The following is a 26,464-nucleotide window of genomic DNA, read 5'->3' on the forward strand; positions in this document are numbered from 1 at the left end:
GATGATTTCGCCTTGATATGTTTTCTCACGCGCTTTCCACTCCAACTGTAGCTCTTTCTCTCTTAGTACAAGCACTGTTTAATTTAGTCTCACTTTCGAGGCTGGTTTTAGTCGTTAGTAGGTGCAATTCCGTGGGATTTCCCCGTTCAGCGCTAGTGGCGCCGTTATCGGTGCTCTCCCTATCTGTTACCGCGATATTTGAAGATTTCACCTCTTTCTCCCTTAGATGATTCGTTTGTTTCGCCATGGAATCGATTGGAATTGCGCGTTTAGGCTCCATGATGAAATTGGTTAGTTTTTTTTAACATTGACGCTAAAGTCGATTATTACGTTACGTTTGCGATTTCGGAGACTAGGGAATTGGCGATAATGACTGCTGTTTCTTTGGGAACATTTCAAGCGATTTGGGACTTTTGATCGGATTAGTTATTTTTTGTTTTTATTTTTTAATGGAATTGTCAAAGTTACTCGTTCAAGAATCGAAGATTGTCTGTTTGTGATTTCTTCGTTACTTGAAGTTGGGGGACAGAAAGCGGGCAAACGTTTCTCTCTTCGTCCGTAGGAGGCCTCGTGGTGAAACTTAAACTTCCCGCCTTATCGAGAACTCTTAAAGCGATGATCCTTCTTTCCCCAATTTATTTCCAAGATAAACGATCGACGAAAATTCACGTAGGACACATTGCACGATGACAAAATAACAAAAATATTTGCGAAAAATTCTTTCACGTTTATAGAAAATGATAAATTTTTAAAAAATATGCACACTGTAAGTTTCATTGAGGTAACACCAACAACAATTTATCCATTTTAAAAGCTTTCACGATTTTTACAAAATTCCAAAAATATTTCAGTTAAAAAAATCTAGAGATCGAAAAATCCGTAACGCAAAGTCGATGATCTCGGAAAAGTGATGACGATGGGCTAGATCCATCAGTGCATGCGGGGAATCCCGAATAGTACGATAAAAACAGTACAGATGGCGCGCGTGTAGAGAGGAAGAATGAAGATGAAGCAGGGGAAGAAGTAGAAAGAGAGACAGAGAAAATACTGGATAGATAAAAAGAAAAAAGAGGCAAAAGTTACGAGTCATGTCCCTAAAGAAGAGTATATTTCTGTTGATTAAAAGAATAAAAAGAGAGAACAGGGTAAAGTGCCACCTTGAAGCAGAGATTGCTCTAGCAGATGCATAAACTTGATGAAGTCGCTTCAGGATTGCATCTTACTCTTCTTAATCATCTAATGCTTTCATATAAAATATATTTGCTGAACTTTAACTGAAATCAATAGCTTTCCTCATGTTCGAAGTACTTTTAATACATTTTTCTCTTGGCACAGGTGCCAAGTTTTACTTCAGATCTTCTCTCAGAGGAAGCAGCATATATTTGACATTTAACAAAGACCTCAAGAAGGAAGAAACCTTTATAAGACTCTCTTAAGTGAAATGGATTGAACCGAAGGGTATAATTCTTAGCAGAATACTGTACTGAACAGAAAGGAATTTTGTTTTTTTTTTTTCTATTTTTAAACACCTTTTCCATTTCAGTTTGTAATAAATTAAGCATGATATGAAATAGAATAACTTTAGTCTAACATACAGTGATTTCTCTAATATACTTTATAGCACAAAACTACATCAACTACTCTAACACGTAAAATAAATGTTCTAAATGGGAGTATTTACTTCTTTCAGCTATCTGACTCATTTCTAACTCCTACGCTCTCACATACCCATAAATTTCCTCTACGTTACCAGAAACTTTCAGAATCTACAATTTACTGGGTCGACCAAGCTTCAACAACTTGAGTAATTTGTCAGCAATTATCTTTGCACAGTAGAATGCACCTGAAGAGCACTCCAGTCACAGATTTCAAGAAACAGAGGAGTTATACTTTTCCTATAGGGAGGCTCTGCTTCAAGGTCAAGAGGAATTGGTGCTGTGCCTTACCAGAGGTGGACGAGGAACAAGGGTGGGAGGAAGCCCTCGCTGACGAAGGTGCTGGAGGATGATCTGCTGTGGGAGGCGTAGGTGGTGAGTTTGTCGAGTTTCCACGGATCTCGCCTGCCTGCTTCAGCACCTGGTATATGGCGTCCACGTCTGCTCACACGAGATAGACAGGTAGCAATGCAAAAGCAGAGAGACATCACACGAGGTGCTTTCTTTTCAGTACTTTTATTTTTTTTTTTTTGCTTGGTTCACTTTTCTTTCCTTTCCTTTCCTTTGCCCTCAACTTTATGACTCGAAGCAGATGCTCCTTGGGCAACAAGTGTCTTTAGTTGGTCCTTTATAACTTATTAATTACTTGTAATTTAATTTATTATATTTATTTACTTGCTGTATGAATAGTTTCGCTTATTAATATATAATGGAGTTTGTTGTATTTGTTTAGATATTTAGTAAAATGGAAATTAGTATCTTTTTGTATAGAATCAAGAAGCTATTAAGAAGAATATAGAATTAAGAAGCTATTGAGAAGAAGGAGCTACAGATAGCAGAAGCGAGTACTTAGAACAGTAACATTGGTCAATTTTAAAGACACCTGTTCATGGTAGCCATACTTCTCATCAAGAGTTGAACTTCATTATCGTACACTGATAGTGTGTTTTAGTGCCATTTGTTCAGAGCCACCGACCACATTCGTCTAGTTTCATGTACCGAACAATAGAAAGCCCATTATCGAAGAAGAAATTTACACTTAGAAATTGCAAAAGAATTCAGTGGAGATCGTAGGAAATACGAGATTTAAAGGGGAGCCAGAATCCATCTCCATCAGTGGCATAATTCAGGTTGAAATCATTCAAAGTCAATTTGCAACATTACTGGCTGCACAGCGGATAACAAAATTGGCATCGATCGTTCGGAGGATGGGTTGACAGTGACGTCAATTGAAGTAAATCAGGTTGAAAGGATTAAGAGCACGTAACAAGCGATCGCTTAACAGGAGATTAAGCCAGGGAATCTCTCAATAATTTTTGACACCTTTCAAACAAATCCATCGTTTCAACACTACGCCTCAGTGTTCTTCGTATCAAGAATTCAAAAATATGGTTTTCCTTGTATTTATAGGAAGATTCAGTGACTCTGAATATTTGATAAACAAAACCAGTAATAAATATACATGTGATAATAAATAATAAATAATTGAACAGACTAATGTTATGTACACCAACATAGTTGACATATATGGCACTAGTGTTGTATCATCATTTGTCATGTTGTTTAAGATAAAACAACGTAACTAAAGATATGATTCCTATCTAAAATTAGATGCAAGCCCTTGAGAAGCAATTCTTTCCAAATCTAATTGATAAATAACAACTACCTAACTAACTGACTGCATTAACAGATAAATATGTACATTGTGTGTACTAGTAATTGACACTAACATGGCACTGATGTCGCCTCTCCAGTTGTCACAGTGTTAAGAAGGAAACTAATTTAAACAAATACATCATTTTATCTGAAATCATATAAAAACCTACCAGAACCTTCTCTAATTCTTCTTTAAGACTATTTCTTTAACCTGAAAGCTTCCATCTTAGTTGGAAGCTAATGGAACTTAAAGAGTCTCCGAGCGATCGACTTTTCAGCTTCAGTGACTCTGAACGACACCGAGCCACACGAAACACCGAGTTACACCATAGAGAAAGAGTTTTTCCTTTTTCTTGTAGCCTGTTCAGGCGATCAAGGGACGCGAAGAGGAAGAAAGAAGGTTGAAGGGTGAATGATCCGATTAATTTGTTAATCGCGATGGGCTGTGATGCATACCATGATCTCTGACCCTTTCCGTGCCTCGCATGTCGATGAATCGCGTTCAGGGAATTCGATCAATGTGAGAAGATGAGGAGCAGAGCTTCGTGAAAAATTTGATCCTTCGTTTCCTTTCGCATCTTTTTCTTTGTTTCAGTTTATGGATCGATCGATACTCTTATCTAATGAAACTGTCCATGCACAAACTATTCTGATCCTGGTACTTTGGATCCAGCAATTTATTTTAGCAATTAGAATCCCAAAGTGAGAAACTAAACTTTCGAACAAGCTGGCATGTCAAACTGCAGCACCGAGATTGATCCAGAATTAAATTCCAGGCCATCAGGCTTAAATTTCAGTATAGTGATTCATCAATTTCACGCAATCTGTTTCATCCGGCTGGCTCCAATCCCGGATCGATCATCTCCCTCATCCCTGCAGTTCAATTTTCTTTCCTCTTGCAAACTTTTCGCCGTAATACAAAGGAATCTGCCTCAAATTTTCAATATGAAAATTACGAACCGCAGTGAATAGGCTTGGTATCATAGCGAGATTGTCATCAAATTGGTCGAAGATCAACTTGCTACTTCTGAGGGTGTCAAAGATTCGGTTAAGAATAGATTCGTCTCATTTCTTAGAGCATCGATCATCCGCGACAACGAGAGAGAAAGAAAGAGAGAGAGAGAGAGAGAGAGAGAGAGAGAGAGAGAGAGAGAAAGGGGATAAGAAAATCAATTTTAACACAATCACATTCTCAAACTGGCGAGTACTTACTGTACTCTGCGGCCGCGGTGTCGTCCACTTGAGTCTGAGTCTTCTGTCGACGAAGAAGGGGAATCCCTCCGCTCTTTTTAGGCGCCAGGCTCGGACACATGACGGGCTGCACCAGATTGATGCAGTCGGTGTGAGCGTTTGCTTTGCAGCCACGACACCTGACGCCCTGGCGACTATGGCCACGTAACACCTGGCCACACGCATCGCAGGGAGTGATTTTTCGATAAGTGTACTCGCGCCAAGAGTGACCTCCCTCGGACTCCAAACTTTTCCTGGAACAAGTTATACTTTGTAATTGCTTCTTCAACCTTCTTCTTCTGCTTTCTATATTTCATGTGTCATATATTTAATATAGCGTGTTTATTTTGTTAATGGTATCTTTAAGGAAGATTTGTCAGATGCGTAGAGATATAAGAAGGTTTTAGCAAATTTCTGGAATTTTGTAGAGTACTATGATCTAAAAGAATGGACCAAATGGTGTATTTCATTATCACTAAATAAAGGAATATATATCTTCAATACAATTTCTTTGTAAAATTATTCAAAATTGTATTGCTAATATATTATAAGATATATATATATTAATGAAACAGCAGGAAACAAATTTACCTTGTTGTTAAATTAATCATTAACCAAGTTGAACGAATATCTAGTGACTTTCTAGTGACAAACTCACCTAGACATGGCGACGACCGTAGAAACAGCATGGTACATCGCCTGTTTTCCTCTGTGTTAGTGAAGCATTGACAAAACAACAATTTTGGTTATTCAAACACAACCAACACACTTTAACAAAACATCTTATCTAAAAAAAAAAAAGAAACCAATGGAAACAAAAAATAAAATAGGAGAGAAGGAAGGAGATATTTGAAGCATTCATCGTTTAAAGTCCATTTTCATCGAATAGTTACTGACTTGTCGGTTGATGGCGGAGTCGTCGGCGAGCTGGTTTTCAAACTCTTGAACGCTTTCAACCATTTGTGCTTGGTACTTCCGGTCGAGCCATTCGACATCTTCCGGCTGCTCACCCCATCCGGTTGGCCGGCTTCTCCAGCCCCGAACAGCTCCTTCTGCAAATTGAAACGAACGCCATGTATAGTATCTGCTCTGGCAGACTTGGACAATTTTTCAACAGAATCCAATTTTCCCCTAGTACTTGAAAATTCCCTAACGATCTCCCTTTACCTCTTTTGCAATTATTTTTGAAATGATCACCGACGCCATTATGGAATTAAGTAATTACACTAATTAACCTCTATTAACGAATTAGGTACCTTTTTAGAATGGGAAATGATATAATCTAACGAAGAAAGAAAATGGTCACAGTGTTCCTTGGAACTTTGACGCTCTGATACTTCAATGAAAAAATTGATTCCTGCGCTTCTAAGTTGTATTTCTTGAGACTTTCTAGTTCCTTTTTAAATTGTAGTAATGAAAAGTATACGTTTCTAAGTATTCTTAAAAAATATCTCAAAATTAAAAATATGAGGACAAAGATAATTTTTGTACCTTTTATACCTTAAGGAATATTTTTGTAGAACCTCAAAGTAGACAAATTTTTTTAAAATTCATTTTTCCAATCTTTCATTACTAAGTAACAAAATAACTAAAAAATTATATTTCTTTAATCCGATTTATAACTTTTAGAATCTTTTTTAGATTCTTGCAATAGCTCGCTAGATAACCTACAAGTTTTTTTCCAATAAACCAAACTAATATTTTCTACATTGTAAATATAATATATTCAGCCAATTATTTTCTTTAAATTTTTCCCATTAATTCAGTGGACAGTTATTCTCTATTCTAACAAATATAGTAACGAAATAATAGAAAATTGTGTTTCTCTAAACCAACTCTTTTCAATTTACCTCTACCACTTCGTTTTAAACCTGTGGCAATAATGAAAGATAGAAACTGAACGATAGAAGTCTTGTTATTGTGCCATTGAACACAGGGATATCGGAAAACTTTTCAGAAAGTTCTGTTTCCTATGGTATGACAGTGCGATGACAATGGAAATAGTCGAGTTTCTGCACGAGCCGGCAAACAACTCGTGCACGACCGTCTGGTAAATAGATATCCAACGAAAGAGGAAGCCAGAACCGTTTTAATGCAACGGCTCGGCCCTCTATTAATTGGATTCTATCGAGGACACCTGATTATTGCTTATCGTAACACACATGTAGCAACTTATTTTCCAATTATTATCACCATTTCACAAAACTATTTCAATTGTATCATTCGATTTTAATGTTCCATTATTTGAATAATATTTTATTATTGACTAAATAAATTGCGAATTTTTATGGATTTATGTGAAAATTGAAAGATACAAAAATGCACAGGATGTATGAATATGGAGAACAACATGCATATTCAGGGTATGTTCATTAATATGCAAAATGTAAAATATCTAAATATTCAGAAATATATAAGAGATCAAAAGCATGGCAAACTAATGTTTATTCCAGCTGGAGGGTAGCTTTTGCTTGCAATTATAAAAATTGCAATTTTTCATAAACAGTCTCTTAATAAATATAAACAAATATTATTGTTCTTCCATTAATCAATTGTTTAAAAGTGAAATAGCGTTGATTATAATTATTGGACATTTCATTCCCAACAACAGTGTCCAACGGTGGTTAATATTTCATAATTAACAAATATGCTAATTTGAGGCAAGGTCTGCCGGAAATAATTGTTAATTAAAATTAGGCCATCGATAGTACAATATTACGGCAACCGAGATTCCTATCGATCCCAAACAGACCATTGTACCTATCGCTATATCGTGCACCGAGTATACTGTGGAGGCTTCATTCATAAAGACACTGAAGGAGCATCGACCATCAAGTCAAACTGTACTCTGCATTATTCCACGATACGTTACTCAATAGTCTGCAATCTACGACTGGACAGCACGAAAATAATACAAAAAGTAAATAATGAAAGAAGCAAAATCAGGGACATTTACAAAAGTCAAGACACTAGGTATTTAACACGTTCGCTGTTAAAAAGTACAGATATTTTTATGTATGGAATTGTAAAATTTGGCAAGAAACGAAGGCAAGATTGACACATGAAATATGCAAGTAGCAAGAGTTAAATAATATCTCAACGCATTTCCTATAGTCGCCTCTGTTTTCTTCTTCTAAAAATATGTTGTTCAAACGTGTACAGATATAGACGCAACAGTTGCGCCTATGCTACTGTGCATTTATCAGAGAACAAACGTTACGCAACGTCAGCAGCACTACATCTCATCAGGCGATACAATTGCAACGTGCAACGACGCACGATTTTTCCAGCAACTTTTTAATACACGCGAAAGTGTTAAATATTGGGGAATCTAATTTGACAAAACAACGGTAAAAGCCATCGCATAAACGATTCTTCTTAATCAATTCCCGACTGTGTACTCTGTACACACTTGCGAATGCCCGCAAAGCCCCGGTATCGACATCAAAACACGCCACGAAGAGTCCATTCTGTCAAGCAAGGAACGACACTCCCCTAACGAAAATCATTCGACCACGTTTAATCCCAAGCACGTGCGGCAAAAAGTGTCCCCCACGTGTGTGTCCTGATCACGGACACGCGTCTCGACGCCTGAAAATATCGTGTGTCACGTGTCAAAACACCATGCACCAGCTGCTCCTACCAGCAGCTGACCTAACTTTCTCATAGACCTCCGTTTGTCGCTAATTTTCGTAGAACCATCATTCAGGCACACATTCACGTCAAATACCACTAGACACAATGTGTACAGACTTTGTGAGGTAAGAAGAACCGGAAGCGACCGCAGTGGAGCCGCATAGCAACGGATGCGAGCTATCTGGAGTCAGGAACGCGAGGATTCACCAGCGCGAAAGCACACTGCGGCACGAATAATGGCTCGATCACTGTCTGGCTGCACGGATCTGATGTCTGTGACCTGGATTCGCGATAGAAAGCGAAAGGGGCCAGGTGTCTCGTCCAGGTGTTTCAAGGGGGATACTAACGACTTGTGTGCGCAGCGTTGTCCAGCCCATTTTCGCGAGGACTAGTCAGGCTCCTCCTGCCACCCTGACCTAGGAGAGCGAACTCGAGGCCAGGAATGGATTTTCAGACGGCGGCTGTCGGATGGTGACCCAGTTGTGAGGGCGCATGTCGCGCGATTGCGCGCCCCTATTTATTCGGGCGACGCGTTAGGCAACGCAGCGCGTGTCTGTTTACGCGTATCCGGTTTTCGTTCCCTATCTGCCAACTGTTCTTTGGAACCTGTTTTGTCCGCAGCCCATCGCCACGTGTAATTTCGAAGCTGTCTATCTTTGTACCTACATTTTATCCTACTCAGTTTATTGTATTCAGTTATCGGTCTTTTGTGCCGGTTTATGGCAATTTGGAGCGCGTCAGTTTACGCGTATCCGATTTTTATTTTGCATTTGAGAATTGTTCTTTGCTATCTGTTATCAGTTTCTCTTTATGCCGGTTTATTACGGTTTGACATGCATTTGTTTACGCATGTCCGGTTTTCCTATCTGATAATTGTTCTTTCGAGTTTGTTTGCTTTTCCATTGTGAGTTGTATGTCGAGTGTATGATTGTATGTGAGTTGCAAGTTATCTACGTTTTATATCTGTATGTTTCTATCGATAGCCTTTCTTTCTATGATTTATATTTTTCGGATTTTATTTCATTTAGTCATCAGCGTTTTGCCATGGTTTATTGCAGTTTGACATGCGTCTCTATACGTATATTCGGTTTTTATTTTCTATACGTGAACTGTTCTATGAAATTTGCTTTTCACCTGTATCGTTTACATTTTATTTTATTTAGTTGCTGATAGACTGCGGACGTTCGTGCAAATTCGTACTTTTGCGAAGGTAATTTAAGAAACGAAATCCCGGCACAGTTGATTTATCCAATAAACGTTACAAACAAGCATTTTGCTTTCGATGTTCCATCTACAGAGGATTCGTCGGTTTGTGGGAAGCATTTTAGACGAATTGGATAAATTCTGATAATTAGAGAGATCAACTTCGATTCCTTCTAACTTCTCGAATACTTTGGACTTCTCGTTAAAACAGTTCTTAAAAATTCCGTACAAGTCCCCAAGTTGTTATGGTTCTTAATTACTCAGGTAAAATTTTTTAGTTCAAGTGTTTGGAAGGACTTGGCTTGACTCCATTAACTGAGGTACCACTTTCTCATCTTTCACACAACTTTTTGATTTTTTAATTGAGACTATTTCTGAATATTCCAGGGGAATGTTGATAATTATACAAGTTTGAATAAGTCGATGGAATTGAATGGAATAGGATTTTTGAAAATCTGCAAGCACTCGCAGTAGTTCTCTTAATTGTAAAATATCATTAAATTAATCTAAAAAGAAAATAAATAAATTAATTAATCTGTTAAATTAATCTAAAAATTAATTCTCTTAAAATATTATCATTTTGATTCTTTCATTGATAGCAATTTAGAATCCTTTAATTGGAACAGTTTCTGCACATTTCAAAAGGACTCCGACTATTATAGAAGTTTTAACTAATATGCAGAACTGGACAAGATAGGAGTTTCGAGCGTCCAAAGCCATTTGAAATGATGTTGCCAGTTGAAGAAGCATTTTTTGATTTCATTGTTGACAAAGGTTTCTCAACTTTGGATCAGCACAATTTCTCAATTTCTAGAAGAATTTTGAGTGCTCGAGAGTTAGAGAAAGTTAATTGGTTCAGAGCAATGAACAATTCTCATGATTTACCTTTCCAGATAAAAAATATTTAAAAAATATTTTAGCCTCCACTTTGATTAATCAAGATAATTGACAGATCTTGTTTCAGTTGCTACGATTGGAGCGATATTTTTTGATTTCTGAAGATACACCAAGTAATTTTCTCACTCCAATGAGATTTCTATATAACTACTCGTTACATATTCGAGAAATTTCTAGGAATCGAAATATCCTTGAATATTTTAACCTACAGAAGTGCAGGCTAAATTGAATCGTTTTCAAAGAACTGCAGCAGCTTTTATCGTTTAATCGCAGCTCCATATCAATCGGGCATACTTTTTGAATATTTCAACGTTCCACTAGAAAACAAAGAAAAGAGAAACATGAAGAAGAAAATCTAAAAATTCACTTCAAAATCATTTTGTACAGAGCATAGTTGCCTGTAAAATTCTCTCTACGTGGCTAATAAAGTTCAAATTTTGTCGCTCAGATAAGAAATCTAAATTTAAGTACCTTTTCTTCTTCTTTATCGCTCTCTTTCATGCAACATCTTCTATAAATTAGCCTCTAAATCTCTGATAGATAAAAAAACACAAGCTTCCTTCATCGTCTTGACAAAGTGATCGAGGCTAGGGTAGAAGCCTAATGTAAAGGAAATTGCTAGGATGGATCGAAGCGGGCAATTATCGATATCTAGCCTGTTCCATAGACACTGGTATCTGGTGGCCGCTGACAGGTCCATTAGGACGTGTCTTGCTGAAAATTTCACCAAGACTCGGCCACGATATCGATCCCCTGGTGGTGAAAGCACCGGTTAAACGACCTTCCTTCAATCTATAATCTTCCTCACTACGTGGCCAATTCTCGTGTTCTACGAGCATGACTATAGCACCATCTTTGTTACCGAAGACGTTTACCAGCAGCTCTCATCAGCTAACAGATCGGTAGCCTAAGCTTTACAAATTTTCTGGAATATTTTTACAAAGAATATTAATATTAGGATATTGACTACTGATCAACTATTGACTGACTATTGACTAGAATGATCAACTACTATATCATTGATCGCCCTTTGCTATCAATATTCAGGTTGGCAGACAATTATTCAGATTCATGAGAAGCCTAAATGTTCATTGCGGTAAAAAGTTGGCAACGTCACAGAGGCTGCTATTTTAGGAGGTAATGGAGTGTGGATCAGCCTACATTTAGGTATTCAGTCATCCTTGGCGTGCCAGTTGAAGGATCAGGACACGTCGTATTGTGGAATTTAGCGAATGCTCGTGTGGAACGCTTGAATCAGGCCAATCTTCTCGCCGAGGACGACGAATTCGATGGAAAGGTAGATGCAAAAGGGTTTCAAAGGCGTATGCAAATCAATGTCATTGAATGGGGCTGTATACTTCACGCCTCTGCCTCACACTTATCAAGAAAAAAAAAGAAGAACAGATTTCCTCCTCCATTATGTTTCCTCTGTGTCTGTTTTCCCATTCACAAATTCTGTTTACTGTCGATCTTGAAGTTTCATAGGGACATTTAGTTGGGTCTAAAATTAGATCAAGGATTAGATACAAATACGTAAATGCAGATTATGTAGATTAATACGAGTTGGAATTTTACTTGGATTTTTATTAGTCACGTTAGACGTAGGATGACTGTGACTTAGAGTTTAATCTGAGTTAAGAGCATACCAGACAAATTTGCATCTCGCGCCTTAACTTCCGCCATGTTTTCACGTCTGAAATAAATTTCCTCATAATTTCGTATATGGAGAATCAAATACAGAGATACGAAGAGAAAATAAAGGAAAGCTTCAAGTTTTTGAAACACCTAGATTTATAGGTTAGAAACTTTTCTTCTGGCTGTTACTGTGTTAAGTAGTTACTGTACTGTCTCAGTTACGCGAGATAACCTGTACGATTTCTATTACCTTTTATAGTAAATTTGTTTTCCTCCACCATTCTTATCTTCCACATCATTTTCGTAGCTTTCGTCGTTCTTTAGCATTTTCATCACTGTTTGTCAATTTATCATTAGCCTTATTTTTCTCGGTTTTGACTATACCTCGTTCTTATTGTTCCTCCACTTCACAGTCGTATTTGTCATCGTTTGCCATACAGACGTACGTTAGAAGAGCATCGGTTGTAATCTGATCGCAGCTCAAATATCGACAGATAGCTACACGTGTTAAAGGCACCCTATATAGTTTCTACTATTCACCGACGAAAATTTGTCCTTTTAAATCTGCTCTATTTTTCCCATATTTCTCATCATTTCTGACGTATCTACGTTTGAAAAGTTCCGATCGTACTTCCTCGCGAATTCGAGTATCGACAGATGCGCGTCGAGGCATTCGAACTCGCTGAAGCGAGCGTTTCTAGAAGCGCGTGTGTGTTGAAGTTATTTTCACGAGAGAAGGCGATCGCAAATTTACGTCTCTTTGACTACCTCGCTCGTTTCACGACCGTTCGCCGCCTATCCCTCCATAATTCATTCCTTTTTCGGGAAATGAGTGACCGGAGAAAAGCTCGGCTCTTATGTGTAGCTACCTTCAGGATACGAGTCAGAGCGAAAGTCTGTCTCACGTGTCTTCCGAGTCTCGCTCGACGACAAAGGATTCTGTGCCCCTTATCTTCTGCCACGGCTGATTTAAAAAATTTTTCTCTTGCTTCTTTTACCCTCGTATAACCTCGTTGCTATCTTCTAATTCAAATTTAGAGTCGAATGTTAGTGTTTGACGACGATGACGATGGTTGAGTTGATTTTAGTTAGGTTACTTAGGATAGGTTACTTTCTGTAAAAATGTGAAAACAGTCGTGCTAGTTTTCTAATGGAATTATCAACGTTATGATACTTTATGAGAGAGTATTACTAGAAGAATAATTCGCTTGATAATTTGACACCATCGTTGATTTAAATTTTGCAAAATGCCACAACAATATACAAATTTCCCATCTAATATCCTCTGCTTGAATATTTTAACCTCAAAATACCCGTTTAATAGCCATCAATAGCCAATAATATTGGTATTGACCAATATTCATTTCATCACAATACACTTGTAATTCCGTCCACCAAATCAAACCCATTAAGAGACATCAAAACCATCTTAAAGCCGATCGATATGCATTAACTGCTGAGAAGAACACTTTTTTCTTTCGTCTACTCACATCGAAGGATCAATTACCAGTTTCCAATATGGCGTCTTATCAACGGCAACCGATCTGGCGCGGATCGTACGAGAGGAGGCACGGAACTGCGGCACAGCACGTGCAGGTGAACAAACAGGGTGCATTGTACTTATTCGAGGCCCGTGGAAGGGAACAATGGGAGGCTCGTGCTAATTTTAATCGGCTCAGCCACTCGACTCGAGAACCACGAATGCTCCGCGAGACCAGTTCTTTTTCTCGCGGCCGAGATCGACACGTTCCTTTGTCCCGGCAAGACTTCTCCGACCGACTGTGTCTGAAGACCCACTGAACAAAGTGTCACGGATTGCTCTTCTTTGTCGTTCTCGTACACTCGACCGGCTGTTTAGGTGGTTGGATTGCTGATGAGGATAATGCTTTTGCTGACAGCTGATCTGTGATACCGTCGTGCTCGCGCTCTTTCGCTGGCCGATGACAAATTGGTTCAGGTTAGGAATTCACGCCAGATGACTCTGCGTAGAATCTTCTTTGAATCACTCGAAGAATTTTCTCGGTATTTGGTTCGTTGATACGTGGTTCGATCAGTTGAGATTAGGTTGAGAGAAAATTTCGTTCGAATAATAATATCAAATTTTATTTTTTGATAAGTAAATATTCTAGAATTTAAAGACGATGAATGTTAATCGATACGTGACGAAATGAAAAAGTTTATTGGAGGTTATGTTGTTATGTATCACCTGGGAATAATTGAAGGATTAAATTCGTACGATTTTGGGATTTAAAGATGTTGAATAATAGAATTTGTAATTAGTGAAATTGGGAAGCTTATTAAAAATATGATCTAACAATACCGAATTACTTTGAATTTTCAACCATGGAAGGTAACCACATTTTGTGATTGAAAAATTTCTTATGCTAATGTATGTATAACTGTAGGTAGCAGCATCAGAGGATTTCACGGTCTGAATGGAATCACCAACAAAGAAACTGCCAGATCTAAAGAAACCTTCGGTGTAAGGGAACAGCAGCGTGAAATCGGTGATTTTTCTTTTCTACGATGGATGTTTCCTCGGGGATCCATCGCAAATCCAATTTCTAGGTCGTCAAACGATTCCTGTACGCTCGAACACGCACACATACAGGACACACATATCTGATTTCTGTCATAGCAGCAACACAGAAACTTTTCTGTCACGAATGAAAAAACTTTCCGCGACCCTTGTCGCGGTTTTCTAAACAAGAAAACGACACTGGTTCGCTATGGAAGTAGCAAGTTTTTAATCCGAGTGCACGGAACTTCTGATACGGTTTCTCCCGATAGGAACTTTATGTTGGCAGCACTGAAGTGCAGCAATTTGCGAGCGAACTTTCGATAGTCACTAATAGGTCTCCGTTTTTTCTGCTATCGATCTTGTGACGGTTCATTTAAATAGTTTAGAAAAAGAAAAAAAAAAAAATACGGGAAAAAGGTTACTGAAAGTTAAAATTACCGAGCAAATGAGAAACGCGATAGGTTGAGATTCTTAAGGGAAAGTGATATAAATGTAAGGAACATTTTCACAAATTTTCAAGCATTTTACATATTACATCACTCGTCCATTAAAAATATTACTTTCTAAGAATATTTTTCTGATTTCTACTTTCTAATGAGTAATTTTTTTCGTAAACGGAAGAATGAAAAAATTATCGTGATAAAGTAAAGCTGAGTATTTAAATTTTGTTTGTTATATTGTCCTGAAACAGCACTGCTAGAAAAGTTACCTTACAAATGTTTGTATCTTCACTAACCTTTTTCAAAGTGAATGTTTCGTTAAAATTTCCATGCCAAAGGAACAGAGAGAACCATCAAACGTAGGTTTGAAGATAATTATCAGGTTTACCAGAATGTTTGCTACAAAATAATATCAATTGAAATACCTGTGCTTGCACGGCTGCGAGGTACAGTTGTGCCTCCCCTAGCTCGAAACGCTTCATAGAGATGTCTTCCTGGAGCTCGGCTACTTTTGTGTAAAGATTGCTTTCAGCGCTCCTGCAATTAAAGAAAGGAAACCGTTTAGCGATTCTCGGGATTCGTGGAATTAAACCCGCGAACGTGTCGAGTGTTGTAAGCTGGAAATACCAGCACTCGAGAACCGTGGCCCTTTGTAACGTGTTTACCTTTAATAAATTGAACCAGCCACCGAAAAGCGGAACGAGAGGTAATTAGAACGAATTCTTTTGTCAGACATTAATCATTTCTATTCGCGGTTCTATATTTTACTGGTGCTCCACGTTATCGATCGTACCTTCTTCTCAATGCCAACACTGGCAATATTGTGAAATTACTTTTCCTCAAATCCTAAATGGTAGACTGCTACAAAACCCTACATTTAACGTTTGATCGCTAAGATTTGGGGCTGCCCATTTTGCCGCTCTGTTCCTTGTGATCTTATCTATTCGTGTCATCAGATTCACACGATTGTGATATGGTCTATTGAATTATAAATCTCGTATTTGAATCGATAGGTTAACGTATCTACGTTGTATCCGGGAAGACCCAACGTTGAACGCCTAACCGACCAAGATTGGATCACCTACTTTGGCCCTCTACCTCTTCTAACTCATTGAAAACCGTATCCACTTAAGACAGGAGATTCGCACATTCGCAGAGTAGTTTATTAACTTCTAAATATTTGTTTTGGGTGGATAAGTTAACGCACTTTCGTTGCATGCGGATCAACGTATCCAAGGCGTCCTGGAGTCGCGTGATCTCTTGAGCTAGGCTATCGTGCTCTCGTCGTAAATCCTCCATCAGGGGCAGAGTACTGGTTCCTGTTGGTGCTAGTTCGTCCCTCAGCGACGGTATTTGATTGATTCTTTCCATGGGTATTTGTTCTGGCGGACCTGGCGCCACGAACAGCCGCCTGGAGGGCTTCTTCGATGGGGTCGCGGTGGCTGATAGGCTCCGTGCCAGAATCTAGACACAAAATTCTGGTCTTAATAGGTGGAATAACGGCTTGAAGCTGTAATAGGCTGATCATTATTTTTTGACACCTGAATCTTTTTTCCATTTCTGTGGGATAGGATGATCATAGAATAACCTACTGCAAGCTCTGCTGATAAATGATAATTATAAATCCCATCGTTGCATGCTTTGCCAAATATAGACACGATCTATGTGCTCCAAATATAGATTCCATTTCTGTCTCTAGCTATCACCTTTTTCTTTCTTTTTCCCTTCTCGTGTATTTGTAAGAACAACAAACCCATTCCCTGTATTTCTAAAAATCGCAAGCTTTAGTTTTCCCAAAACTATTTATCCTAGGAAGCAGCACCAGAAACGGAATAATATCCCTACAGTTCCCTGTCGTCTGAAGCTAAGAATCCTAATCTCAACCGAGCATGTAGGACTCTCACAAATAGGAGGATTTAACAGCTTTACGCCTGGCTGACTGGCAAGCTCATCACAACCCTAATTCGGTTCTGCCGACTGATAGGATTCCCTCCCTTGCCCTCTTCATTCCGCCACTCACAGTACGCAAACAATTGAGTCAAGGCTCATAAACGAGGACAGATAAAGGAAGACTTGGGAAATATAGTCAATCTGACGTACTTGCAAATCATTTAGCGGTGTTATGACTTGAGCCTCTTTCGCTACCGCTTGATAACGTTTCGCCTGATCCCCAGCCCTCTCTGCGGCTGCCTCCGATATTCCAGCCACGCATTTGCAAGCCAATCCACATAACTCCTCATATACTTCCGCTATTTCACCGAGCAGACTAGGCAGGCACTGTGACTGGTACCGTTCCGTGATGGCATTCGTGGCTTTCAATTGAAGAACGTACGCATTGTGCGCCTCGTAGTAGGCGCGTTTCAGTTCCTGCTCACTCCCGCCATCTATCATTAAGAGAGAGGCGTAGGCGCGTTTGTAATCCGCGCGGGCACGCTGCAGCTTCTCCTCGGTCTTCGCCACCACCTGCTCGTAGGCCTCGCGATGAGCAAACACCTGCAATATGGAATTTCCTTGGTTTTATCATCCTCTTTCTCTTTTATGCTACCAGTCTTCTCCTGCAATTATGGTTTTAGGACTAGGGCTAAATCTCGGTTCAGGTGGAATAGTTTTCAGTCGGGATTTTGTCAAGCCACAGTGGGGTTTCGACTGTAACAGGTCTCTGAAAATCGATACTGGTCGCCTAATTGCTTACTCGAGATTAGTAGATTTGTTAAGAATGAAACATTCGAATCAAGTTTCGGTTAGGTTGGGGTAAGATGTAGGTTTGGTGGCATCATCCTAAAGCTTCAAATTTGCATTGCGTGCAGCTCTGGATCGATCGTAAATCTCAATTTTCAGATACACCGAGGTCCGTTAAGGAAATGCTCAAAGCAGTTGTATTGGCAACTTTTATCTGCTTTCGGAGGAAACCCCTTGATACCGCACGCGATACGACGATCACATTGAGCTGGAAGCAATCTCGAAGCAGGCAAACGACGCCCACGTGCAATTTCTTTGGAAGATTCTCACGTTATCGACGTCGTCAAAGACATTCAGGTGCCTTATCTTATTTTGACTATATCGCGCGACAATTTCTCCCTTCAAACTTAAACCACTTTTCGCCACATTTGTACCACATGCCATGCATTTTGAACAAAGTTTTGCTATCAAGGGCTCGTTCGATTTTCGTGGATGCAGAAATCTGAAGCGAATTACCTTCCTGGACTGGAGTTTTCGGTGGAAGCTGGCCTCCAAGGTGGGCCTAGACAGCTGCTGTTGGAGAACCGCGGCCAGATCCAAGTGAGCCTCTGCATCTGATTGCACCTGGCGCAGTAAACTTTCCCAAACTCGACGCATTCCGCCGGAATCGACTCTGGTGTCTCCGGATCGGCTGCGAAACTCGTCGACAAGACGTCGTACGGTTGCCGAGTGGCTTTCCATTGCCGCGCCCAGCTCCTGCGCGAACTCTGACACTGTGGAACATAAGTTAGGTTAGGAACATACTTAAATACAGGCTTCGATTTGGTAACAGTTGTAAGATCTCTAATGACCTTGAGTTTCTAGGATCATTCAGAACTAACGTCGAGTCTGTGGAATGGCGCGTGGACCAAATGCCAAGTTTCTAGAATTGCAGCCAGTTTTGAAGATCTAACATCACCTAACCTAATATCGAAGTCCTCAAGTCACTCAATACCATTATGGTTACACATAGAATGGCTGAATCTTTGAACGAGACTACAGAGTTATCTCTAACACTTGGAACAAAATGGGAAAAGTAAATAGTAAATTGATCGATAGCGTGTCTCTATATCTTCGACAGACAAATCTGTTTCGGCGAGCGACGTTTCAATCTGTCCGAAGCTACCGTTCGATTAATTAAATGGGACGTTTGTTTAAAACGTTTGGACGAGTGTGTCGAAGGCCGTGGTTGTTCGATACTGGTTGCATGAAAGCGTAGACAGACGAGAGGGTGCGTAATGTCAGACACAGATCGGGTTCCGCGGTACAGGATACACGAGGCGTCGAGTTCTCTTCAAATATTTCAACACGCGGAGAACTGGCCGGCTCTTGTATCAATAAACAATTACCAGCAGCGAGTAAATGTGGCACAAAGGATGCATTGTGCGCCAAAGATATAGTTGGGTAGAATTATTTCTTTCAACGTCTTAAGCTTCAGCATCTTAACATTCAATTTTGAATTTCTTACAGAATTAAGCTGTTCATAGACCAAAGGGATTGGGTCGGTTTTTCGAAATCGTTGAAATTTTGGTGCCAAGGCGTTTCATCGATACTCACACGTTTGTATCAATTTGTCTTAGTCCTTGTTCCGCTCAGTTGTCAAATTTGCTATGTAAGAAGCTCAAATATGTTTCTGAGTGAAATAATCCTTCCTCGTGCCAACCGTGGTGGAGTTGTTCGAAAATAGTAGACCACGAAGAACAATTAGAGAATCGTGGGATAAATCGATCAGCTCGTTAATTATAACGATAATGGCCAGTGTGTTGATCGTACGTTAACGCGAGGCTGCTTCATTAAAAATTAACGAGATCCATCAACCGGTACGTTATCGCCTATAATGGCACTAAGCGTCAATTAGACTAATGGGCTACGTGAGTTTAGGGGATTTAGAGTAGGGTTCGGTGAATTTTCGGGATCATCAGCAGGGCTAGTTGGATCTACAGCGAATATTAGGTGAATAACAAAGCTACGCGATTTCAAGGTTTCAGTGCTAATAGTACAGAAGGTACTACTGTCTAATTCGACCACAAAATTGGAGGTTAGGTTGGTATTAGGGTTAGTAGCAGGTTAGTATTAGGGTTCAATGTTTTTAGCTCATTAGAGATAAGCGTATTTGCGGTGAATATCACATGAATACCAATTCTAGGTAATTTCTAAGATTTAAGATTAATGGTAGTCAAATTCGATGACTGATAGATAAGATGGATCTGGTATTGCAGTCAGCTAAGCTTAGAGGCACATTCGGAGAATTTGCTATTACATGATATTAGTGGATGATATTCGAAGAATTCCAGAAACGACGATTTTCACGAATCCGTGATAATAAAAAAGGCATTTCGCGTGCATCGACTAAATATTTACGCGTGCAATGATCGCGTGGCTCGTTGACGTATGACGGCCACTTTTAGCCGGATATACAGGCTGTTTCATGATGCACGAAATCCGAAAATAAATACGCATTTCGCGTGGTCAAATCCTCGATGTAACATAGACGCAACTTGGCCAAGGGAATTGGCAGAGTTTCCTGTCTCTGACGTAAAATCGATCGAAATTTTTATCTTTTTGACGGACTTGACAGAACATCGGATATCGTGGTACTTTTACACACCAGATATTTATAAAGGAATTATCAAATTAGAATTTTTTATATATCAGCTAATTTAGGAAACAAAGCAATTATAGTATTCTATTGTCAAATGGCTGAAAATTAGTCATATTTTGTACTTTGTGTAGGAAATAGAAACATAGATGGCGATTTTTAGGTTATGTCAGATTGTACAATTACGTAATTGAAACATCCGATCGTTAAACCGTTCAATTACCACGGTTACATGTTACGTAGCTAACGATTACAGTTTTCCTAAAAATCTATTTTAACATTTCACCGACTTGCGATCGTGGCAGATGTCGATCGAATTTCGATACTTTAATATGGAAATCTTCGATATCATTGCTGACATTACATTTGTTTTAACTGCAGCTGCGAAATATTTCGACAATAATACTTCGTTCTGACGTGTCTCATGTTATCTCGCATATCACATATTGCATGATGTATTCTCGTTGTTTTTTTTTTTTTTTTATTAATGCTCGCCCCTTTATGTCCCACCCAACGACTATGTTGCAAATCGGCTCTCATTGATCCTCTTAGGTTTTTCCATTGTGCTCGATTCGATATCAATTTTATCCGTCTGTGTTTCATTGTGTAACAAGCAATCCATCCATTTTAATTTCATAGAAATCGAGCTTCACGCTGGAGAAACGGAAGCGTTCAAAGGAGATTGTAAGATAATTCACAAAGGGAGAAATTATGATAAGTGGGGCGGAATTTCATTAGTGAAAAAAGAAGCAAACATCTTTGATTCTTTGTGCTATGAACCAATTCGTGCATTCTGCTTGACACGTGTCTCCCCTTTCAATATTCGATTATCGGTTGTAACGGTAAAATAATTTTTTATAGGAATGAAATAGAATTCTTGAAATGGAACAGAGTAATTTATTTTCGCGTATGTTCGTCATAGCGAGACACGTGTCTGGTTTTTCAGCGGATCTGTAATTACTTTATTATTTCAGTTTGCAAGGTTGGAGAAGTTTTAAATTACGATCACATGGGAAAGAAAGTCCCTAGAGAAAAACTCAATTATTACCACTGACGTTCCCCGAAACAGTGTTGCCAACGTCGCGGCTGGTTAACGAGCACGGAATTGACATTCAATTACGCGGACGTGTTCTAAAAATAAGGGGGCGAGCTCGATTAATTCCGTGACACGGTAAACTTCACACAGGTCTAACGAAATAAGCCAGCTTGAAATCACGCCATCAGGTATTAATATTTTTCTTGTTGCAGACGAAGTTGCGACTTTTCCTGATTAATTTCCCTCATTAACAGCTACCATTGGTCCTCAATTTTGTCGGCTGAAGCAGACGAGTTTTTTAGAAACTAAAAAAAGAAAATGTTACTATAAATAAAGTAAAAGTTACTATAGAAGAGTCATATACACGTCTACGTAAATGAACAGAGAAGTTTGGATTAGGTTACTATATTTTTCCATACTCAATCATATTTTGAATTTTATATTACGTACAATGAAGAAGCATTAATAGAGCCAATAATGGATTTCATCGTGTCGAACACGCGTAGGATGGAAATTAGAACGGAGAGTTTCAAATCTAAGTAATTTAATCGAAACTTAAGACGAATCTAATGAAATATACATTTAACACGAAGTAAAAATTTCAGTAATTTAATTCAAATGTAAGACGAATCTAATCGTACGTGTAGATACAAATATATGTATGTAGAAATACATAACCTAATTCAAACGTATGACAAAGCTAATCGTACGTGTATTTGTATGTATGTGTGTTTTAGGTTTGAATTAGGTTATGTACTTTTATGTACATGTATGATTGATTCGTCTCAGGTCTGGATCAGGCTACTTAAATTTTTAATTCGTGTTAAACGTGCATTTGAAATCCGAATTTCAATGAAAAACAAGTGACAAACGAGCGTATTCACATTCGAATCACCGTGTTCAACTGATTTAGAGATGATACCACTTTGTAGCGGCAATGCCAGGACGATCAGGTTACAAAACGAATGAAGTCATTCTCCTACAATTTCATGGATTCGGTTCAACTTCAACCTCGAGTAAGATTAAAATTAAAGTGCCCTAACCTCGGCGACAATATTCGAGAAATTAATACGTCGTATGCTGTGACAATTAATAAACGGCTCAGTAATACCAACGTAAGAGAGAACCAAATTATTCCTAGCAGCAATTTTTTAAAATGCTTAGATACATTTGATTCGTATTGCGTCATGCTTTGCAGGGAATACGAGACGCCGGCTATGTGGATCGTATCTGGAAACGAAAAGAACTTGGCGAACCCTCGACTCATCCCGGAGGCGATTTGTCCCAGAAAACTTCCGACGCGTTAAAGAACCCCTGAACACGGCAACCAGCCATCTTCCTTGATTCCGTGTTGAAAAACGTTTCCTTCGATTTCCGCTTCTTATTTTCGTCGCAAGTTTCAAACAACAAATACCATTTTTAAGCGTCCCCCTCTTTCTTCCACCAGATTTCTTGTGTATCTGACATTTCGTGCACGAAAGAATACATCGCTTTAATCCTCAATTTTGAATTCTTCGGTATTAACAGATATCAACAATTGCGTTGCACGCATTATCATTGTGTACGTATAAATCATTTTTCATAATTACACGATAGCTTCTTTATTGTTTATTCCTGATATACAGGGTGGTTGGTAACTGGTGGTACAAGCGGAAAGGGGGTGATTCTACGCGAAAAAAGAAGTCGAAAATATAGAATAAAAATTTAAAAATTTTTAAATTTAAAAAATTAAAAATTTAAGAAATTAAAAAAATAACGTCAATCGAGACAACGATCTACAGTGAGATCCGTTATAACGAGACGCGATAAAGTGCACGCGTACCGAGCGAAAATTCAAAGTCGATTTTCTCGAAAACAAAGCCTCGAACGAAAAATTTTTATTCTATATTTTCGACTTCTTTTTTCGCCTAGAATCACCTCCTTTCCGCTTGTACCACCAGTTACCAACCACCCTGCATATCAAACGATGGTTAATATTTATTTATACAAATATACTTTTTTTTGTAGGAGCAACTGTGTTCCTTGTACCTGGCACAAAAATTATATTTCGGACCTAAACTAAAAGTTGATCTGTTAACACCTTAAACTTCAATTTGCATAATAATCCTGATCGCCAGAAGGATTCCCAAGCGACTCGCCGAAATAATCTGCTTTCTGGTTGTGTTGAATATTGCAGGAAGTCATTGCAGGAAAAGAAAAGGAGAGATTAAGATTGGTTTGCCTAATGAATAATCATAACTCGTGTTTCCCAGACACCATTCCGCTATAATTTTCAATTTTTTTCATATCGCTTCCTTTTATCATAAAGAAACGCTCAGAAGAAATTATTCAAATTTTCTCTTCTGTTTCTTCCAAATACTGTGTTATAAAAAACGGAAGAGAACTTCTGTTCTGTGCCAGAGACTCGTCTCAGTCAGTCTTTCTATGCAGTTTCATAAATATTTTTTGCTTAACACGAGAGCGCAAAGAAATTTCTCAAATTTCTTTTACCACAGATTTCTTCTCTTTCATTCCCATTCTGTTTAAATATTGCAAGAAACTGTTACATGCGAAGGAAGAGAGACAGACACATCAGAATTTCTCTTGGGTAATTCCTAAGGTCACATTTGGCCTGACAAAAAAATGATTGCAATGTTATAGTCTCCCTTTAGTTTATTCTATTATTTAGTTTATTTATTTAGTTTATTATTATTTAATTATTATTTATTATTATTATTATTTAGTTTATTCTATTATGCTTACAGTTTTTTCTATTTTCATAAAAAGCGTAACCAGTTTCATCCTCAAGAAGGAAGCCAAAATTAACGAACATCTACTTCTGTAGAATATCACAACAAATTGATATAAACCTAACCTCTACAAAAGCCAGTTGCTAAGGCTGTGCTTATTGCAATGTTACAAGTCGCTAAATTTTCATTCTATCGTACCTTCGTCAAGAATAGAAAGAATTTCGCCCACAGAAGCTTGTCAGAATGAAAAAATTTCCTTTTTTACGTTTCTATTAGGATATCACAACGCAGGGCCCTAAAATATCATAAGCCAATATTTCACAAATACTCCTCCTAACCTACAAAACAACGCTAAAGAAGAAAATTTCATTTACTAGAAATCCCTTCTAAAAACCACATTTCTTTCCCTTGTCCACTTAAACGTTGCAAGAAATCGATAAAAAAAAAAAAAAAAGAAAAATAAGAAGGAAGAGAGAAATGGCAGAAGCTCTCCTGATCCAGTTGCCAGGGTTACCTGTCGGTAACCTGAGCCGGTTTCGCGAAGACTTCTCGTTTAGGCGAGTGCTTTCATTAAGGTCGTTGTTTGAATACGTCTGTCTCTGCGATCGATGTACACGCGGCACCGTGTGCACGCGTCCGTGTCACCGGGTTCCTCCAGATAACGGGAATCGATTACACGGACGAAGCGGCGTAAATAGGCTCGTTCTCCATTGCTTGTTTTACCAATGCAAATCCTCCTGTTCCTCTACCGATCGATTTTTACGCGTTCGTAGAAAAATGTGTTTCAATTCTGAGCCGCGTCCCTCGTGTCAACCTGACACGCTTTTCCCTCTAAAACATTAAATTACTCCACCATGTGTAGAACCATTCTGCTGAAACTTGTTGACTGCGACGGCCCAACGAATTAGTATAATTAGAGAAAAATTAGTGAGAATGCGCTCGAAAGACAAAGAGGGAAATTCATTATTTGTCTGTTCTACCGTATCGTACAGAGGATTCACAAAATTGTTATAAACCTGGTGCATACGTTACTGCTGTATAAAAAATCGCAGGAAAAAAACCATACAATGAAACTATCAACAAGTTCAGATTCATTGCTACGACAAAATTGTCAAGTGGAATATTGTAAAGGTTACAACATTTGATAACAAGATCGTTGAGATATGTGTGATTTTCTATGCTGGACTGAGTCAAATGCGTAGTAGAGATGCTTGTATGTGAGTGTCGGTGTGTGGAGGTATGTGTGTTCACGGCGTCCCGAAAAACAGATGACTGTAAACTAGTCAGTCGGTTAAGAGTCGGTTAAGAGTCGGTTATGGAAGAAAGTGCTGAGACAAGTATGTATCGATGAATATATAAGGAATCGTCCATTAAATAAATATATTACTATTTTAATATGAATCGTTAGTGTAAATTTAGTGTTCCTATAACATTATTTCGGCTCCAAAGATCCACAATTCTCAACAAAGATAATTTGTAAAAAGTGCAGCGAACATGAATGAGATATATCTCTATATAAATAAAAGTGTATTTTTATTTAGGTTTATAATTGAAATTAAGCAAAAGCAAATTTGCACGAAATTTTCTCAAGGTTCATCATTTCATATACATTCAGTTATAAATTAACCATTATCTAAGTTAATACAAAAAACTATTTAAAATTTAAATACAAAAAACTTTTTAATCATCGGTCATTTTTGATCGCACACGATAGGAATATACGGGAAGTGTCGATAGGTTAGGAGTTAAATCGCTGTCTAGTATTTTTTAGTTCTATGTAGTTCTATCTAGTTCCATCTAGTTCTTTTTTTTCTTTCTTTTTCTCAGAGATGAATATTTCTCTGTTTTAGGAAATGTCATCCTTATGATATCTTTTAAAAAATCTTAAAAAAAAAAGAATGGGTTTTTTGAAAAACATGGTGTTTTTCTATGAAGACTATGATTTTAGGCTGATCTTATCTCGCGTTATTGTCCATCTCACTTTCTCTATTTCCGACTATAGCGATCACAATACGCGTACGTTGATTAATTTGATTAAAAGTTACAATTAAATCAGATTTAATATGAGAGGGGAAATTTTTCCATTCGACATTTCCTCGTTTTGTTCGAACGAATCTGATGAACTTTGGTACTGGAATTTCGAATAATCGATTAGGTATAACAGGTTTCTAATTACGAATAGGACCACGTCTCTAGTCTGTTTGCTATTTGACACCTTCAATTATTCACGTACGTGTCAATTCCAATGAACACGCAATCGATACAGCTGCGTTCGAGGCACACGAGGCACGCAGTGAATTGTCATGGATGACCGATGAATATAGAGCCATCAGGTCAATCGTAAAATAATTAGCTGTAAGCCTGATCGATAATCTGTCCACTCTTACCGTCACAGCTTTTACTCCTCTTCCACTTTCAACTCGCGGCTATATATTTCACCTTTTTTATCTTCAACGTTTTATTTCCAGTTATTATTTAGTATTATTATTATTTGCATTATTTTATTTAT

General features: G+C 38.3%; 1 protein-coding gene and 1 long non-coding RNA gene across 5 annotated transcripts in view; both read right to left on the reverse strand.

Annotated features, from left to right (window-relative positions):
* The window catches only part of Stacl (SH3 and cysteine-rich domain-containing protein), an 80,157-nt gene that overhangs the window by 4,219 nt on the left and 49,474 nt on the right, over positions 1-26,464 (reverse strand). For 2 of the 4 annotated variants that reach the window (XM_069129709.1, XM_069129710.1), the window contains 8 exons: positions 18,069-18,325; positions 16,974-17,366; positions 16,081-16,337; positions 15,299-15,410; positions 5,439-5,593; positions 5,200-5,250; positions 4,524-4,795; positions 1,947-2,096 (listed from right to left, as the gene is read on the reverse strand). In XM_069129709.1, the coding sequence (XP_068985810.1) occupies positions 1,947-2,096; positions 4,524-4,795; positions 5,200-5,250; positions 5,439-5,593; positions 15,299-15,410; positions 16,081-16,337; positions 16,974-17,366; positions 18,069-18,325 (1,647 nt within the window). The remainder of the gene's footprint in view (positions 1-1,946; positions 2,097-4,523; positions 4,796-5,199; positions 5,251-5,438; positions 5,594-15,298; positions 15,411-16,080; positions 16,338-16,973; positions 17,367-18,068; positions 18,326-26,464) is intronic. The other 2 variants (XM_069129712.1, XM_069129711.1) reach the window with 2 other exon arrangements.
* LOC138188183 (uncharacterized) lies at positions 10,695-13,949 on the reverse strand. Its single transcript, XR_011175396.1, has 4 exons — positions 12,163-13,949; positions 11,853-11,970; positions 11,287-11,778; positions 10,695-11,254 (listed from the first exon to the last, which is right to left on the reverse strand). It is a non-coding gene; the product is annotated as an uncharacterized LOC138188183 (long non-coding RNA).

The sequence above is a fragment of the Bombus flavifrons genome, chromosome 16 (genome assembly GCF_040668555.2).
Source record: "Bombus flavifrons isolate JBK064 chromosome 16, iyBomFlav1_principal, whole genome shotgun sequence".
Lineage (NCBI taxonomy): Eukaryota > Metazoa > Arthropoda > Insecta > Hymenoptera > Apidae > Bombus > Bombus flavifrons.